Below are 19236 nucleotides of genomic sequence, written 5' to 3'. Positions count from 1 at the left end.
TTGAGATCAGATAGAACGGCCATAGTTGCTTTTCGCAGTAAGTAAAATTGCTGAACGATAAATGTCACACTCAATTACATATTTTATTTCAAATTCATTGTGGTGTACATTATAAAGCAAATTTATGAAACGTGTTTTATGCTAAGTGCAAAGCTAACATTAGCAATGAGGACTTCACCAGAAATGAACGCGACCAGATAACTAAAAGAACTTGTTTTTAACCAATCGATTACTTTTTAGGATTTTTGTCTTCATACGCATAATGGATTCGCAACAAAACAATCAAAATGTAAAGTGTAGAATGTAAGTTTTAAAATTAAGAGGTTTCTCAAATATATGGTATTTAGCCATTTGACATTTTGCTTTTGTCCTGTAAATGAAAAGCATACTCAATTGGGTTGTGATCAGGGGACTGATGCAGTCCTTGAATAATATAAATTTATTTGCGTTCAAAAAGTCCGCCATTACTTTTCTACCAGTAGCTATAATTGCTATGGTGATGTATAAAGACAAAATTATAAAAATTTGACTGTCCAAATACTCATGGACCAAACAGTTTAAAACGCCAATGAAAGTTTTTTTTTTGAATGTGCTTTTGTTTTCGGCAATATGCAAATGACTTTTTTGTTTTTAACGACATTGTGTAATGGCTGCACTTTGCACACAAGCGGTGGGTATATTTGTCCATATCAGCATCTACTCTACATGAACATGTGCGCGTTCACAACCACAAAAAGGTGAATTAATGTTCATCTGTAGCAAGCTGCTGCTTCTCAAAGGTGTTTTTCTGGTTCTTTTCTGTCTCTCATGGTTCGCTCAATGGCTACTGTGCAACTTCAAACATTGTTCTGTTTTATTGTTCATTTTTTGTTAACAATGCTGTATTATAAAATATCCGTTCGGGGTCCACTTTAATATATGTTGTTGGTTTTCACTTTTCTGCGTCAGCGTGTTTTATTTCACTCAGTTGATAAAATAAATGTTCACTTTTATTTTATTTTTTTTTTTTGTCAGGTAGTTCCCTTTTGTATTTTGTGTGGAACAACAATAATAATTATAGTCAATATTTAATTTTTTAGTTGAAACACATAGGAAAATACACTTTGTTGCCATTATTATTTATTCAAATTATGAAAATGTTTGACAATTAATATACAGAATGAGATCAAACTGCATCAAAAATTAGTACTTAATCATTTACAATATTTCAAAAGTATTCTGCCCAACCTTTGGCTATTCTACCTTTAATGTTCATTATTGAATTCGATGTTTTTTCCTCCAGTATGATTAGTAATCCGTTATACGAGCAACCTATTTCCGCATTCAGCAAAACGGGTAAACGCACTTCCTCCTCCCTTGGGTGAATGGCAAAGGGCACCGTGACAACCGACCTATGGGAATTTAAAATGTCTACAATGTCTTTTGTTGAGCATGAAATGTCACCACAGAGCTACCAAAGATGACAATATCCGATGTATTTACATATATTTGTATAAATGCATTATATACATGTATTTCACTTTTGTTGAAAGACACCAGCCATAAAGAAAACAAAATTTTAGGGAGTTTGGCTTCAAACTGTCATGTCATCAATCCTAGTTATGCTCGTTATGTAGCATACACAGGAAGTCAGCAAACCCATTTTCAGGGTTTGGTCACGTGAGGTTCCACAAATAGCATTTTACTGTGTTTTAAGTAATCATCAGCAATATTTTAAAATATGTAACAGCCATTTCATTCATTGTTATTAATGTTAAACAATTATTACAGATTCATATGTATTACTATATCATTGTATTGGACATTTTAACTAAAAGTAAATATCCTGCAAAATAAGAAAATAGATATATTTTTTTAACATTTGTGATTTAATAATTACAATTTCTCTAAATCATTAATTTTACTGAGCGCAAATGTCCTGGAAAGTTTAGACTATTAGAAGGCATTATTCTGAATTAATTCTGTACTTATAATAGTGACTGTGGCTCAGTTGGTAGAGCGTGTCGTCCAGTAACTGAAGGGTAGCTGGTTTGAATCCCTGCTCCGACTGTCCGCATGTCGACGTGTCCTTGGGCAATACACTGAATCCTAATTTGCTCCCAGTGGGCCTGGCAGTACCTTGGATGGCAGCAGCTGCCCATGGGTGAATGAATGTGTGTGTGAATGTGAGGCTTTGGGAACTGTGATAGTGGAGATAAAGCGCTATATAAGTGCAGTCCATTTACCATTTTAGTACATTAATACCTAATAATACAATGAACATTATTTTTATGAATTGTTACTTTAAAGAATAATGCACCAGAAATTTGACATTTGTAAAGACAACCATTATAAGACATACTGTAAGTGTATTGGATTTTCTATTTGTTAATGCTAATTTTTAGCGCAAGATATTTTCTTATTAATTAACATTATTTATTTATAACTATGTTACTAGTTACTGTAAATGTAAAAAAAAATAAGAATTAGTTCAATTAAAGTGAATTAAACTCTTAAGTCAAGGTACCACTGTACAGTACCTGTTAATAGGTTAAATAGTTATTCATTGAGCGAAAACATCTTGGTACCAAAGCATGTTAAAAGAGGTGCATGCGGGTGACTCGATGTCCATGAGGATGTCTGTGAACATCAGGTGGTCCTCGTGGGGCGGTGTCACTATGTGGCACAGCGAGGCGTTGTGGGGCGGGGCCCAAAAAGACTGAGCCACGCCCCCTGACGACATCATCTTGTGCTGGCAGCTAGACAGCACGGGAAGTGGGTCGGGGAGGACAAAGTCATTGTCTGTGTGCAGGTGGCTTATGATTGGTCTGTGATCGCCGTGGCAATCGCGCCCGCGATTCCTCTCTGCGCTTTCAGGAAAACGATCGGTGTGGCGTTCGGCCTCGTCATCCTCTGAGAACAGATTCATAATGTCCGCCCAGTCGCTCTCGGTGACGTCGGCCAATTTGTTAGAGTCGCCAGGGCCGTCGACGAACAATTGCATGGCGTCAAAGGCCAATGGCGAGAACTGTGGCGTGAAGGAGCGAGAGATGGGCGTGTCGTCTTCATCATGGTGCGTATGTAACTCTTCATCAATAGGACATGTTGAGGACGTGTCGTTTATTTTCTTTGTCCCGCTTTGAACTTTTTGGTTGTCATGTTGGCCTTTACATCCGTCCGGCTGGTCACATGACTGCTCAGGTGTCGAGGACCCTGCCTCTTTTAAGTAGAGAGCGGATGCCAGTCGACAATTGGCCGCCTCAATGTCAGCAAACTTCCTGTTCGCGTGAGAAAGACAAGTCAAACCCTCCAATAGACGGTGTGCCCCACCTAGTTGCCAAATGCATCATCAACTTAAGACTGTTAAATACCTTCCTCAAATAAACACTGTGCCGCAATTCGTCGCAGAATGCCTCATCCACTTGTAATTAATATACATCTCCCTCAAATAAATGCCGTGCCCCTATTATTCACTGGGAGCCTCTTCCAATTGTGATAATTGCCTCCCTCAAATAAACATAGTGTCCCAATTAGTCGCTGACTGTGTCATCAACTTGTTATAAAGAAACGCCTGCCTCAAATAACAGCCATTCTCCGATTAAATACCGAGTGCATCGTCAACTTAATAATAAGACAAATAAATTAGTCACCGGGTTGGTCTTCTAGTTATAGAAACCCGGCCTCAATCAGTTGCCGAGTGCATCATCTACTTGTAATTAAAAAAAAATAAAGATCACCTCCCTCAAATAAATGCTGTGCCCCAGTTAGTCAGCGGGTGAATCTTCCACTTGATGAATTAACCCTACCCTTGAATAGACACCATGCCCAATTAGTCACAGGTGCATCATCCACTTAAGATGAATAAATGCCTCCCTCAAATAGACAGTGTGCCCCAGTTAATCTCAGGATGTGGTAAATGTGACTTGTGGTAGATAAATGCCTCATTTACGATCAGTAAATGCCCCACTCAACTAGACGCCGCTGTAACGGACACGCCATTAAAAGATGACACCCAGCACCCCAGTCTCGGGCTACCGCCGCTCTCCCCGCCGAGGTAGACGGCCACGGAGTGGCGAGATTCAACTTCGCATTCAGACGCGAAGTGAATTACAAGCCGGGAGCGTCAAAGTGAGACACAGACATCTGGTTTTGCACGCCGACGCCAAGTGAACTACCAGCACTAGGAGCATCAAAGCGGAGACAAAAGACACCTGGTCTTGCACCAGAACGCTAAATGAATTAACTTCCACTACCAGCCAGCCTGAAGAGCCTCACCAACAACGGCGTCTCCTCCCTGCTGTGTGCCACGACACCTAGCCAGACCGGGACAATGGACGGGGTACTAGCGACAGCCAGGGCGGCGGAACGCACTGCAAACGCGGGTTCACTAACCACAGACTTCACTGGACTTGACTGGGATCTAATATTTTAAGAACTTTACATGAACGCCACTAGTGACTGTATTTATGCGAACTTCAATGTCTGATGTCGAATCTGTTGTCAACCGAGCCAGATGAAATGTTTCACTCCACACCACACAAATGCCACATTGCAAATATTAATTGCAGTGTTATCAACAATCACAACATTTCAAACATTCGTTGCAGGGATTAAAGAGGATGGGCGTGTGACAATGCAAAGCGGAACAATGGTCTCGTTATCTTAAATCCAATAATGAATATTTTATTCCACTGGTTTTAAACCACAAATTATACTAAGATGAAATGCAATTCTAGAGGCGCGGTCTGCCTTCCATTTGGTCAGAAGGGGCCGGCCGCACTCTCTGAAGCGGATAAAAGGCCCAACCTGCTTTGGCGCTCTCACTCGCGCTCTCGTTGTTCCACCAGACGTAGGCCTGGCCCAGCCTGGGGAGCCCCCAACCTCTCACCACGAGGTGGCGGAGGCTGGGAGATGCCGAACTGGCAGCGTGAACCGCAAAAGGCACCTGCCAACTACCCAACGCTACCCCTTTTGGGTGTGCGGCAGTTTACGGATGAGGCTGCGTTGGGAAGTAATTGTGGTGCAAATTCTCCCTGACCGCCTGCCAAGCATTGCCACTGCCAGCGTGCCGGCCAACCTGCGCTTGAAGTGCATCTTTTTTCTCTTTCCTTCCTTTCCCTTCAAACCATCCCTCGTGAGCGCTCTTGCCAACGAAGGTCGACCTGAATTGGTCAACACACGTAAGTCAAACTTGCGGTCTACTAAAAGTACAGATTAGTTATTATTGTTTATTTAATATCAGAAAGTGTACAAATTGTAATCATTTAAACTACAGCATTCTCTCACAGACATTATAGAGGAACTTAATCTACACATTTGAAATCTGTTCCTAACCAAAACAGCGCCTCACAAAGGGAATAAACAGTCTCTCAGATGAATTAAAGTATAACAATTTGAAATATATTCTTATTAAATGCATTTGTTACATAAAAGGGCCTGCTCTGTCATGAGGGCCTTAGCTCTGATTGATATTGATTGATATTCTGCAGTCAAAGCAAGTGGCGTAAAGTAGCCCCCATCGACACACCTCTGTATCATGTTGTGCAGGAAGCGTCGGTGGTTGACCTGCCGCTTGGAGGGACGGTTCTTGCGGGGCTTCTGGAGGGTCCTCATCATGTGACCCGCCGCCGACGTCACAAACGTGTACAGATCCCGACCCCAGGGCACCCCCTGCTCCAGCCCGGGCTCCAGCGTCACCGAGACGGACGGTTGCATGCCTTGGACAACAAACATGAGACACTGCGCTTATGATAATGCTTGCAGTTTTATTTCAATTTAAATCTATAGTACACACCAGCGATGTCCAAACCTTTTTCATGGAGCATCACATACAAAAAAATAGAAGGAAAAAGGAGAGTGGCCATGCATTTGTTACTCATGCTAAAACCTAATCTAATAGACTGTAGGCCAACATTTTCCAAGCAGTTTAACATATTTGAAAATAAAAATGTAAAAAACGCAACCCTCAAGTGTTAAAAATGCAACCCTCCACTTTTCCATGTTTTTTAAAGCAATGAAATATCTTGTAACATTCAACTTTTAAGAACATTTTCGTGTGTGATATCGTGTAACTGTTTTTTTTTTTTTTTTACCATTTTAAATTGTAATAAATTACAAATTTTCATTACACGTTTTGAATATTTTGTTTAAAATTAAAAATAAGATTGCATGAAATCTGGTTGTTTTAGTTGGGATTGTGCTAAAATAAACCAATATGTAGTACAGTGGACCCCCACCAATAGCCGGACCGCAAATAGTGAAAATCTGTGGATAATTGACACCCACTATAATTGCATCGAAAAAAGAAAAGGAATTCTTGAATAAGCGGGGATAAATTGTCAATAAGTGTTTTGAGGATTGGTTCCCCTCAAAACAAAAAACAAAAGAAGAATAAGATGAAATACAATTTGAAAGGAATTAAAAATCTATATATACTGTGAAAAGGTGAATCCACAGTTGCCAAACCACGATTATGCAGGGGTCCACTGTATATACAGTTTATTTTTTTAACTCAGTTTTCACACAGGAAATCACAATGACTAAATTATTTTTACGATAGTCAGGATGTAAGAAATCAGTCCTCCCTCCCCTAGGCACCTCCTCCCAGTAAACCAATAAATGTAAGAATGAATAAAAAATAATTACATACACAATCAACCGTAGAACCAGATAGTAATCAGAATAAGAGGACATAGGGAAATTGGAAAGAAAAAAAACCATTTGTAAATAATACAAAAAATCTTGGGATAATGTATAAAATGAGATTATTTTCACGGTGCCGTGATCTGCCAGTCTGTGTTAAAATAAGACAAAAAGCGATTCCAGATCTAATCAAATGATGTAGAAATACATGCTATATTAAGAGCCAACATTCAATTTTGTAAATTGTGTTTATTCATGTTTCCACCCCATATTTTCTGTTAATTTCCATCAATCCCCATTAAATGTTTAAATTTGAAATAAAATCTGGAATTTTTCAACCCTAAAAGAATAATGACTTAAAAATTCATACCTGTCCTGTTGCTGTTTTGTCGTCGATGAGGTTTGAGCCTTGGAAGTCGTCTGTCACTGAGTGCATGTGTGCGCTTGCTAAGTCATGTGACATCAGTTCAAACATCCCACTTTTTTTTTTCTGCTACTCGGCACCCATCCACCCACCTGAGCATCCTGAATGGAATCCCGCTTGCTAAGAATCATACACCAAGACAGGCAATTATCTGAGGAGTCAAACAATGGCCACGCGTGCGCCATTGTTTGGCGCACAAAAGGCCGCTTGCCTGGAAAACTGGTCTGCAGTTCTTAATTGTGCTGCTTCAACCGTGACCCTCATTAGCACATTCTCAGAGGGAAGAGTCAAAGTGGTTGCTAGTGCCTTTAATTGACCTGCGCCATATGCGCAAACACTTTCCGAGTGATGACTTTAACATATCTATGGCAGCGGCAGAAGCGGGTGGGACAATTTTGGACAAACACAGCAGACAATGCAGGGCAATTATTTGATTGGAAGAAAATGGACTTGAACGCTATAACTGCAGTAAAGCATGGGCGTGGCAGGAGCATGTGTCGGGGCTGTTTTTCTTCAGCTTGACCTGGAGGCCTTCATAGACAAGGTGGAAGGAATTATGAACAATTCCAAATAGTAATCAGTGTCAGCACGAAAGCTTCAGGCTTCTGCTAGACATGAAAGCCTACTAGAACAGCTTTATTTGGGGTTAACAGAGGCACTCAAAATGGTGGCAGGTGTGCGCTGACTCCCTTTTAACTTAAGTTTGAATGATTGGTCAATTCTGAGCACAACCACATCCCCAATTAGAAGAGGGTGTGCACACTTGTCCGACCACATGATCGCAATTGTGGAAAAAGAAATAAATGGAGTTTTCCAGGTCATAGGCCACATTGACGGCGGAAGAAAGATCTTGGTCTCATTTCTTTAAATCACAAAAGTCTGGCATTTGAAAAAGGGTGTGTAGACTTCTTATAGTCAGTGTAGTATGTCTTTTTTATGTTGCACCGTCATCTTTGGAGGTTGAAAAAAGCAACAAGCCCATACAAAGTAGAAAGTACTATTGAAATGTTGATTGAGTTTTATTGTTCTTGTGCCGTAACAGTGACATTCTACTCTAAATTACAGACACCTGAAAAATCTACTTAACTCCAGTAAGGAAGTATTCGTACTAGATTACTTCCCACCACCGGTAAGGTACAAATGCGGAATGAGGTTTCTGACTTTAGTCCCATTTACCCGAGCCATTCAAGATGGCTTTTTCTGGATTTTTTTCCCCCCAGCTCGCTATTTTTCTACCTGTCTCCTGGTGTCTCCTCCACGCTCTTTACGCTTTGCTTTGGTGGCCTTACACTGTTATAATGTGTTTCCTTTAGTTTTTCATCACACGGCATGGTTCCGAATTTTGGCAAGTCAAATTTGTGTACAGTATTGATAAAGATAGATTCCACACTAAACCTCTTCTAACTGCTGTCACTCCACCGCCTGGAGTTCTATTTTTAGCATCACACATGAGCTTGTGAGACTTGTGTAGAGAGCTACATTTCTGTCTCAGCACTTACAGGAACAACAATTATGTACCAATATATGACTTGGAAAATACAGAAGGTGTGCTCTTTGAATCACAAAACTTTGTTACAGTCATGGATGTTAAACAGGTTGTGTGTGTTTTTTTTTTTCTTTTTTCTTGCGGCAGACTGATAAAACATCTTATCAGCAGGCGTCTTTAACAGGGGGAGGCTGAACTTTGACCCGCTGAGAAGGGCCTCAAAGATTGATTTCAGCTCCTCCTCATTTTACAGAGCCAATCAAGAAGAAGTCGGCGCCTCTCTTGGAGGAAGTTGGAAGAGGAGTCACGTTACGAGGTGAGACAGCAAGGATTCTGGAATTTAGACCTACTTCATACCTAGTTCTGAATTCTTTTGAAGTCTCTCATCAATCAGTTGTATTCCCAAATAATCCCAAACAATCCCCTTCCTTGTTTTTTTACAAGATTACCACCATGAGCAGGGCCTGGGCTGCGTTCAGGGCCCATCCGTACAGCAGCAACGTGGCGGGCTACACAGCACTGTTCGCCTCGGCCGACCTCTTCCAGCAGCGCGTGTTGGGACGACGAGACGCGTCGCAGGCCTCCGCTGCCGTGGACTGGCGTCAGACGGCCCGAGTGGCCACCGTGGGCTTCTGTTTCCATGCCAACTTCAACTACCAGTGGCTGCGCTGGCTGGAGAGGGTGCTCCCAGGGGGCGGGGTCAGGGCAGTGACGGGGAAGGTGGTGGTGGATCAGCTGGTGGCCACACCGCTCACCATCACTGCCTTTTATATTGGTGAGTTGTCGACTGAAACATTCCATGAGTACATTCTACCACCAGTGTTCCCCAACCTTTGTTTTACAGTAGAAAATCTCATGCCATGAATCCCTCAAAAAAACAACAATTTTGTGGTGTTTTTATTAAGAAACATAGCACTCTATAATATGGTACTTTATAAAAGAAACAGTAATAACATGATTAAATAGAATGTAAAGAGTTTTTGCCATATTTCTGATGCAGTTCAATGGGCATTGTGCTGCTCCACTTGGGTATTTTTTTAAAAAGAAGAAACGGTTATTTACTCCATTACATTGAGCTACATTCCGATCATTAGTTGTATCTTTTTTAATCTATTATTGCTTGCGTCATTTATATGTTTTGGTTCGTCAGAGAGACCTCTGCCTTGGATGCAGTCACATGACCCTGTTTCACCCATCCAGCGGAACTACTAGTGGCATTTGACTCCATTTGCCCAATCAAATGAAGTCAGGCAGTCACATGACACTAAGTTTCAGCTAAAGTTTTCAAAGTGACAAATTATTTTAATGAAACCTGGTAAAAAAACAAAACAAAAAAAACACCTGTTTTATGAATGTAAAAAAAACCCACTAATGTAAGCGAATTTCTTGTGGCAGAATTTGTCTTAATTTATGTTCTTTTATAAAGATGTTATCTTTATTGTTTCAGTTAAAGTGATACTCCTGAGTAATATCTGAATTTGCGCATTACTATTTTATATTTTTGTCTACTTTATGCCCAGGCTTTGATTTTTAAAAAAAAATATTTTAACATCAGAAGTTACTCACCAGTTACTCAGTAGTGTACTTGAATAGTTTCCCCCCCTAAATACTTACATTTAATTATTTGGAGGACTGCTTTTTTTTTTTTTTTTATACATTTTTCTAAAGTAAAAGACCTCTCACTTGAGTGCAATTAGAGGTTATTTTACCCACATCTGCTCCTAGCAGAGGATAAAGAATAGATGCCTGTGTGTATTGTTATATTACCTGTCTGCATGTGTTTCGCCACGGTTTGTGTTCAAATATCAGTTTCTTAAAGGGTTATGATGTCATGGGTGTGTGTTCTGGTTATTTATTTTTATTTCCATATAATTTTGATTAATTTGTGTATTTTTGTTATTATAATTTTAATATCCAAAGGGACATTTTATAGCATTAAAACAAAAAAATATAAAGGAATACAGTACCTTATAATTATTAGGCATTCATTAAAATATTTTGGCATTTTCCTCAGGCAACATAAATAACACAAATTATATTGCATTTTATTTAACTTAATTCAACAGTTTGAATCATTATCATTATGCTGTATGCATCCCTAACAATTTGTCAACCATGTGTTGATTGTCCTTTTTAGGCTTGAGTTTACTAGAAAACAAAGATGATCTACTTGCAGACTGGAAAGAACAATTCTGGACGTCTTACAAGGTGCACTGTTGAATGTTGTATTTGTTGTGCAGTTAAGTATTCTAAAATGAATGTATGATGTTAATTGTGTCTTCAGACTGGTGTGGTGTTCTGGTCAACAATGCAGGTGAGATTATTGCTGACTACCTGGGAAAGTGAGCTTTAAAGCAACATCTTAACATAACATTATATATATATTTCCCTTCATTTTTTCCCATCATCATCTAAGGCTGTGAACTTTTCCCTGGTCCCCCCAGTAGCTCGGACCGTGTTCCTCGGAGGCGTCGCTCTCGTGTTCACCATTTTCCTGTGTCATCTCAGACAGCAGAAGGACCACAAACTTGAATAAACTTTAAACACCATTTGTACTCAGTGACCATGCAACTACTGTACTATGATTTGTTGTTGTTTTTGGGTTTTTTTTTGCTAATGATTTTAATAGCACGTCTACCGTTATAGTTTACTAGCATATTAATGGTTTTGTCATAGTACAGTATGTGATTAAAGCCCTATATAAAATGTCATAGGTTTTTGTTTAGCGATTTTCTATTTTTGACTTAAATAAGCAACTGTATACAAATGAGCACCAGAATAATGTGAGTAATATTCTAATAATATTTATATTAAATTAAAAATAATATGTAATCTGTATGAGGAGTGTGGTTCTTGACCTGCTCAGTGCCTTGAGATAACTCCATCCATCCATCCATCCATTTTCTGAGCCGCTTCTCCCCACTAAACTCGCAGGCGTGCTGGAGCCAATCCTAGCTATCATCGGGCAGGAGGTGGGGTACACCCTGAAGTGGTTGCCAGCCAATCGCAGGGCACATACAAACAAACAATTAACCTACCATGCATGTGTTTGGGATGTGGGAGGAAACCGGAGTGCCCGGAGAAAACCCACGCAGGCACGGGGAGAACATGCAAACTCCACACAGGCGGGGGCGGGGATTGAACCCCGGTCCTCAGAACTGTGAGGCAGACGCTCTAACCAGTCGGCAACCGTGCCGCTGTTTAATTATTACTAACAAATTATTTACTCATGAGTCATACCCAAGTTTGTAATTCGTAATAAGATTTCATTGCAGAATTTAGCAGTTGGCATGTAAATACAGTAGATGCGCCTCAAGGATCACCTCAAGAGCGTCACAGCTCCCCTGCTGGACCCCCTGCAGTTTGCCTACCGAGCGAACAGGTCTGCGGATGATGCAGTCAACATGGGACTGCACTTCATCCTAGAACACCTCGACAGTGCAGGAACCTACGCGAGGATCCTGTTCATGGACTTCAGCTCAGCGTTCAATACCATCATCCCTGAACTCCTTTCCTCCGAGCTTCTCCTTTTTCCCCGTGCAGGCCCACCGGAAGCTGTGCTTGTCTTTGACCAATCAGAGACGCGAGATTTCACAGCACTGTTTATCGCGAGACTTACGTTCTTCCTTTTCCTTTCCCCCACCGTTTCCAAAATGGTAGGTAGCGCTAGTTCAGTTTTCACAGTACGCTAGTTTGACTATCCACGGTCATCCTCAAAATTACCACCGCGTATCCTCTTGAGTGTAACACTTACACTATGTAGGCACCGTTTCCTGTGCAATGTGACTGCGATTTCGTGCCATATGACCCAGCGAATCATTGACCATTGGAATCTTAGTGCCGACAGTTAGCCGGACTTCGGTCATGACATTGTACACAAAACACGTTTGCAAATGGCTCCGATTGTGATATAATAGAGACCAAAATGAACATTTGCATGGCTTTTAGGCAGTTATTTTAACATCTGGTTGTGTTGGTAAAATTGCCATGTTGACGGTGTCGTGCTAATTAGCCGCTAGCATTTAAGATTCAACGTGTAAACCGGCCGGCTCAAATATAAATGTGAGCCTCGCCTAACGTGGTTCATGTTAAATGCTAAAATAACGTTACAGTTGCACGGGTAAGTGTGTAAAATAATTGATCACAGTCAGTGCCTGCGATGTAATGAATGAGTGTTATGTAAATCCATGTGCCTTTAATTATTCCAAAAGGGAGTTGACATCAGACATAACAAGGACCGCAAGGTGCACAGGAAAGAGCCAAAGAGCCAGGATATCTATTTGAGGCTCCTGGTCAAGGTAAGTGCTTCACGTATAGCTTTCGTACTTTAATAAGTGTACAGTGAGTACTTGTTTATTGCAGGGGAGATGTTCCAGACCCACCCCGATGGGTGAAAATCTGGAATATTGCAAGACACTACAAACAAACAAAAAAAGTTTATTTTGACGATTGAGGTGATGGAGAAGGATGTAATTCACACAGAATAACGTTCTGTCAGCCACACAAAGTTATACCATTCAAATTGTGTTAGCAAATAAATACATTTTGATAGCAACACACTAGTAATAATAATGCACTCTATGCATTGATAGAAACCGTATGTCATTTGCTTCCTGTCTATCCCTACTGAACAGTTACTGTTTCATGAGAAAGTAAGAATATATTGGCGTGTAATTGGGAAAACTTCGGCTGATTTTGATTATTTTGTAAAGTGTTAATATTGGCAGATTAATCTGTCAAGCCTTTGTAAAAACCCATAAACTGATCGCTTAAAAGAAAAAGGTGTAATATAGCGAGCATGCGAACGAAGAACTGCAATAGTGAGGGGTTGACCATATAGGACGTTTGGGAAATGTCTGCACTAAATCATGTTTTGTCTCAGCTCTACAGGTTCCTGGCCCGCCGCACCAATGCTTCTTTCAACAAGGTTGTCCTGAAAAGGCTCTTCATGAGCAGGAGCAACAGGCCTCCCATTTCCCTTTCTCGCCTGGTGAGTTTCACGACCTCACATTCTCCTCCTGTCTTAGACCAAGTGTCAAATTGGTCATTAATTCATTCAATTGCTTGTATCTTAACAGTGATTACAAATTTGTTTTAAAAAGAGTATTGGGGCTTTGCTGAAAACAAAATTCAGTTTCTTATGAGCATGAGGTTGTAATTTAACCAATGAATGTCAAACGAAGTTAACACGCGCATGGCATCTTTTAATCATGTAATAGTTGTTAAACACTTCTGATTAAATGATAAATCAAATCTAACAAAATAAAGTATTTCTGTTAGTGTAGTCCTATTTCATGAACAAACATTTGGACCGCCATATTAAAATCTACATACTTGATGATACAATGATAATGTTACAAAACAGTGACCATTTCCTTTGTCCAACTTAAACTTCACTGTAACTACTTAAGCTTGCTTTTATGTAGTAGGTCAAATCAAAGCATTTTAAGTAGTTTTTGAGTTACTTACAGTGCACCTTATCGTTCAGTTCACATAATTTCAAATTGAGTTAATGTGATATTAATTTTTATTGGGATAATTTCGTTTCTGACACTTGTTCACAGGGATGAGCGATATTGCAAAAAAAGGCAATATTTTTTCGTATCCAATTTCGATTATCACAGTTTAGTTTTTTTTAAACTGCCAGTTTGAAAGCATCTTTACTGAAAACTAAAGAAACTAGAGTACTTCAGCATTTTATTAACATGAAGTACTGTAAAAGAAAAAAAGAAAGATGAAAATAGAAAGATATTAAAACAATTTCTACTTAACATTACAATAAATGTAGAAAAATATAAAATTACACAATATCGTGAGGGGAACGTATTATGGTTTAATAGGGTGCCTTGTCTAACTCCGACCAACAGAGGACAGCCTTCACTACCTTACGAGAGGCTTGCCTTTTAAAAGCGGAGCGCCGCACACACACACCATGTTGGAACAGCAGTATGACGGATCGGCAACGTTATAGACAAATGTTATAATTTTGTTTTACAGATAAAACAAAAAAAGACAAATTATTTCTGTGCCATGTTACACAAATGAAAGCGCAGCCGGAAAAGGTGGTCCCTGATTGCCTGTTTTCACGCACATTACTGCCATGATTGATTATATACGCTCACAACTGATCACCATGATGGATCTGAAATTTGTTATTACTAACCGCAATCATATAATTGCCCAGCCCTACTTGTCCATATTCAACATGCTCCTAGTCAAATTGACCCAGTACCAATATCACTGTACCTGAGACACATCACAGTCATTAATCTTAACACAGGTAATCAATGCTTGCAATATTAAAACTTTTCTCTTTTCCACTCAACATTTAGGCTTTATTTCTCCGATTCTGTGACCAGTTTATTGATGTCCTCTAGACTGTACACCGATTTTATCAGGCGGATCGGTACCCGCCGATATTTAACATTTTATGCTGCTCGGCTTTGTCATAATTCGCTGCATTGATCGGCTCCGCAAAAGACATTTACTCTGTGTCGCCATCGTGCACAGTATATTTGAATCCAAAAGCTAGTTTATTTTTGGCTTTGTCGCGCGTCTTTTGAGTAGTATTGGAAATATCTGACAGCCAATAAAGTTATTTTTAAAAAAACATGTCGGTGGTGTGGAACAGACAACACGTCTGAGACAGGAACACCAACAAACAAAAATGTCACAAAAAGTGGATACATTAATTACTGTATGTACTTCCTGCCATCTAATAGACCTTCTGTCACTATGCCTCACTGGCATAAATAGAGGAACAAAGATACATTATTTATTGTAAATATATTTTTGGAGCAATTAAGGACAAGTATATACAGTAAATGAACAGGTCATTTAAATAGACACATTCCTCCATCTTGTGATCAGATCGGTTATCGGCCCCAAAAATCCTGATCGTGTAACGCCTAATGTCCTCCCAGTGCAGCCTTAATACTCCCTCGTACAAAAATACTTTACTTTAATATATGTATGATAATATATAAGTGATATAATATAATAATAAAGTGCTCTGCATTTTGTACAGTTTCAAATTAAAATGGCAGTCTCACTTGATTTTGAGTAATTTGATAAAAGACACTTTTCATTCTTTTTTTTCCCCTACTTATGCTGTTCTAAAATGGTTAAGAGGCCTAGTGAATATTAGGTTTATGAAACAAAAGGACTCTCGAAACACTTGAAAATGGAGCTTGACCCTGGAAATGGTGTATAGGAGACATTCGAGGTTACAAACTATTTTGCTTGGTGTAAGAATATGTGGTCATGCGGCACAAGAAGGCCCGCTCAGTTACTGCCGTACTTAACGGTTTTATATTTATGGGCCACAAGTGTTGTTCATACAGACATTTACTGCGGTGAGTGTTCTTTACTGCACGATTGACTGACTAGTTCTGCCATTCAGATGGACCCTGTATAAAGGTTTTCAATTGTTGACTTAACGTTACTGATTGCCGAGTCATAAGATGTGTTAATTATTCCTGCACTGAATTTGCTTCTCCAGATCTGCAAGATGAAGTTGCCTGGCCGTGAGAACAAAATTTCCGTCGTTGTGGGAACGATCACGAATGATGTCAGGATCCAAAATGTGCCCAAGCTCAAGGTTAGCCCCATCCTCGCTTTTACACTATTTTCCAAGAACGTCCACTTCTCTGCCTTTCTGTGACACTTCCAGTCTCTATATCGCTGTTGCAACCTGGTGATGACACTAAAATCACTGCGAGGCTTCAGACAGGATGTTCTTAGAGGGAAGTGGCCCTGGAACTGACGTTACCAGCAGATTGCAACAGAGATGCCGAGAGACTCAGAGTCACAGAAAGACACAGAAATGTGTCGTGTAAGTCATCTCTGGGCACCTCGTTGACTTGTGATGTCGACTTGTCAAGGTGTGCGCTCTCAGGATAACTGACGGCGCTCGCCGCAGGATCCTGAAGGCTGGAGGCCAAGTGATGACCTTTGACCAGCTGGCTATGACTGCACCTAAAGGACAACAGACAGTGCTGCTGTCTGGTAAGTACAATGCAACACATTTGTCTGTCTCAGGATACTTAAAAAAAGTGAAGGTTAAGGCAATGCTCCCTATACTACTTCTATGGTTAAGTGTCTTTGTACTTTATACACACTATTAGTGTTGCAGTATCTCGTGAATGTTTGCAATTGATTCCCAAGAGTGCACCGTTGCAGATATTGACACATTGTGCGTTTTGTGTTATATTTGGTGAAAGGAGTCAATGCATTTTGGACTTCCACAGTTGTGTAAATTCTCGGTGTACAGATGTCAAACGGGGCTTACAAGTTATCATACGGTAGTGTTCCCTTTGTGTTGGTTGGACGTGAGCCTCTATCGTTCAAATATCCAGATATGTTCTTGAGAATGACTGATGAAACATTAACCTGCAAACAGTTGGTGCCACGATTTCTTGTTGTTGGTACTGGGCCAACACCGGAGGAGAAAAACTGCTTCTTGCTTGAATTGATTTAACACTTTGTCAAAAGTCTAGTCTATTTATATAGCAAAATGCTATATGAATCTAGCCTCATTTCATGTCTCCACCCCCGCCGCGTCTTATATCTGCACAAAGAAACGCCCACAGCTCACTCGACAAAAAGAACCAGGAAGACAGCGGCTTGTCGTGCTCGACCGGCCGCCTCGGAGTGCTCCTCGGTTGGCCAGGCGTGTGCGACGAGCCGCTGGAGGAACGTGGATGGTAACTGTGTCCCGCTCGCCTGCAGCTGCCTCACTCAAGAGTGCACCGCACGCACGTTACATGTAATGTTACTGCTTTGATGTATTTTTGGAATGTGCAATCAATTTAAAATATGAGAGGTGATCACCTTACCTGTGCGGTGGGAATGGTAATGCCACTAGTCCTTGGGAAGTCGGCGGTTTTCCAAGCCCAGCAATATGCAGCTGTCAGCTCCATGTAAAGGACACCACCATTACATATGATTATCCTTGATTTGAAGTAGCGCGCTCTCCAGTTCCTTCTTTTTAATTTTTGTTGCTAATGTGAGTTAAGTAATACGGCCAAGAAACTACAGTATGGTCTCCTTTTGGGCAAGCCTGCGTGTGTACAGTCTCCACGCGGGAGCAAATGTTTCTCTCTTCGTCACGCCTCCTGCCTCAACATCCGCTGATTGGCTGTTCTTGTCCCGCCATGCCCAGTTGTAAAATAATGATCACAATTAAATTAGAGGAATTAAATGGGGCCAGAGAGGGGTGATTTTTCAAAAGATCATTTAATGATATTATAGTGTCGGAGGAATTCCGAGCATGCTTTGTAAATAGTTGTAAAGTGTTGTATACATGTGTTCCAGTTAGTGTAGTAGTAGTTTCATTTCCCCACTTCTCCTCGTTGTTGTTTGTTTACTGTTTATTATTTTGACTCACCGTTCCACAGTATTCTGTTGTCATGTCATAAGGACAGTTTTAACGTAAATGACAGTGTTGTTTTTTTTTTAAACTTCAAATTCCAGCTTTAATTGCAACGGGGTGGGGAGAAACGGCAGTTACACAGGCAAAAATCAATAAGTTGGGGTACGGTAGGGCAAGACTCGTTGCATACTCAGTGTGGTTGACCAAATCTGAGAGCGTACAAATAAATCTTGAGAATTAAACATTTCTACAGAGGTAGCCGCTCTAATTTACACAGGTATGGGATTCCAGAGTAATGGAGTGCGAATACAGAATGCTCTTCTACTTGCTGACTTCTTTTTATTTTTGGGAGTCACCAAAAGACCAGCATGTTGTGAGCTGATGGAACATAAGGTACCAGTAAGTCAGCAACATAGTGAAGTCCTAAGTAGTGTAATATTTTGTGTGGTTGTAAGTTTTTTTGTTTTTTTGTAATGTTGCTCATTTTTGTAGAAGATAACAGCAACAATCATATTTGAGGGGTAGAATATGACAGCAACAATCATATTTGAGGGGTATATGACAGAACCTTGTGCAGTTGATTAAAATATTAGAATAGTCCTTTCGTAGCATAATAGTAGTCGTAACTCAAAAGATGAGACTCATTTTATTTCTCCCCCTCCCCATTTGTTGTTCAGGTCCTCGCAAGGCCAGAGAGGTGTACAGGCACTTTGGAAAAGCTCCTGGAACTCCTCACAGCCACACCAAGTATGTGAACACTTTGTGCAGTCATTCTTGTAGAATTGTACATTAAGATGGGTATACTACTAATATATTTTTAAATTATACTGAACATTTCAAAAACATGCTTCTAAGGTTAATTGAAGGCCTTAAATTGTTCGTAGATGTGAATGTGAGTGTGAATAGTTTGTTGATATATGCCCTGCGATTGGGTGGCAACCAGTGCAGTGTAACTTGCCTTTTGTCTGAAGTCTGCTGGGAAAGGCTCCACTTCACCTGCAACTCTGAGTAAAAGCTCTGCAGAAGTAATCTTAGATTGGAGGAAGTGTTGATGCCTGTCTCAAGGGCACCCTGACACTAGTCAGCAGCGATTTTACATTTGTCCGCTGTGGGAATTTAACTGTGACCCTCTGGTTCCAAAGCCTTCTGCTAACCTATATTGTCTTTTCCAGGCCCTACATTCGTTCCAAGGGCAGGAAGTTCGAGAGAGCTCGTGGTCGCAGAGCCAGCCGCGGCTACAAGAACTAAAGTCTCTCTTCCTTTACCATGCAATCTGATTCAAATAAAAGACTGGCTATACAAAATATCACATCCTGTTTTGTGTTTTATTCC

The 19236-nt window shown here is 40.4% G+C and overlaps 2 protein-coding genes across 4 annotated transcripts; both read left to right on the top strand.

Moving 5' to 3' along the window:
* The first annotated feature begins 2960 nt into the window (after nucleotides 1–2960).
* Nucleotides 2961–11242, top strand: si:ch211-120k19.1 (uncharacterized protein LOC563199 homolog). Of its 3 annotated transcripts, XM_061776351.1 has the most exons (8): nucleotides 2961–5159; nucleotides 5527–7941; nucleotides 8111–8174; nucleotides 8785–8847; nucleotides 8976–9306; nucleotides 10669–10739; nucleotides 10816–10845; nucleotides 10948–11242. In XM_061776351.1, the coding sequence occupies exons 5-8, from the start codon at nucleotides 8985–8987 to the stop codon at nucleotides 11065–11067; spliced, it is 543 nt and encodes a 180-aa protein (XP_061632335.1). In that variant the 5' UTR covers nucleotides 2961–5159; nucleotides 5527–7941; nucleotides 8111–8174; nucleotides 8785–8847; nucleotides 8976–8984; the 3' UTR covers nucleotides 11068–11242. The 3 variants fall into 3 exon arrangements, with proteins under 3 accessions (XP_061632335.1, XP_061632332.1, XP_061632333.1); XM_061776348.1 differs by having other exon boundaries at nucleotides 2961–7941; XM_061776349.1 differs by having other exon boundaries at nucleotides 2961–7941; nucleotides 8679–8847.
* A 675-nt stretch (nucleotides 11243–11917) lies between these two features.
* On the top strand, nucleotides 11918–19213 carry rpl18 (ribosomal protein L18). The gene is made up of 7 exons (XM_061776346.1): nucleotides 11918–12187; nucleotides 12743–12829; nucleotides 13414–13521; nucleotides 16033–16131; nucleotides 16415–16538; nucleotides 18582–18651; nucleotides 19077–19213. The coding sequence occupies exons 1-7, from the start codon at nucleotides 11936–11938 to the stop codon at nucleotides 19150–19152; spliced, it is 816 nt and encodes a 271-aa protein (XP_061632330.1). The 5' UTR covers nucleotides 11918–11935; the 3' UTR covers nucleotides 19153–19213.
* The last annotated feature ends 23 nt before the right edge of the window (nucleotides 19214–19236 follow it).

Source organism: Phyllopteryx taeniolatus, chromosome 6 (assembly GCF_024500385.1).
Source record: "Phyllopteryx taeniolatus isolate TA_2022b chromosome 6, UOR_Ptae_1.2, whole genome shotgun sequence".
Classification (NCBI taxonomy): domain Eukaryota; kingdom Metazoa; phylum Chordata; class Actinopteri; order Syngnathiformes; family Syngnathidae; genus Phyllopteryx; species Phyllopteryx taeniolatus.
The sequence above is the reverse complement of the archived record's forward strand: the minus strand, read 5'-3'. Positions and strand labels throughout refer to the sequence as shown.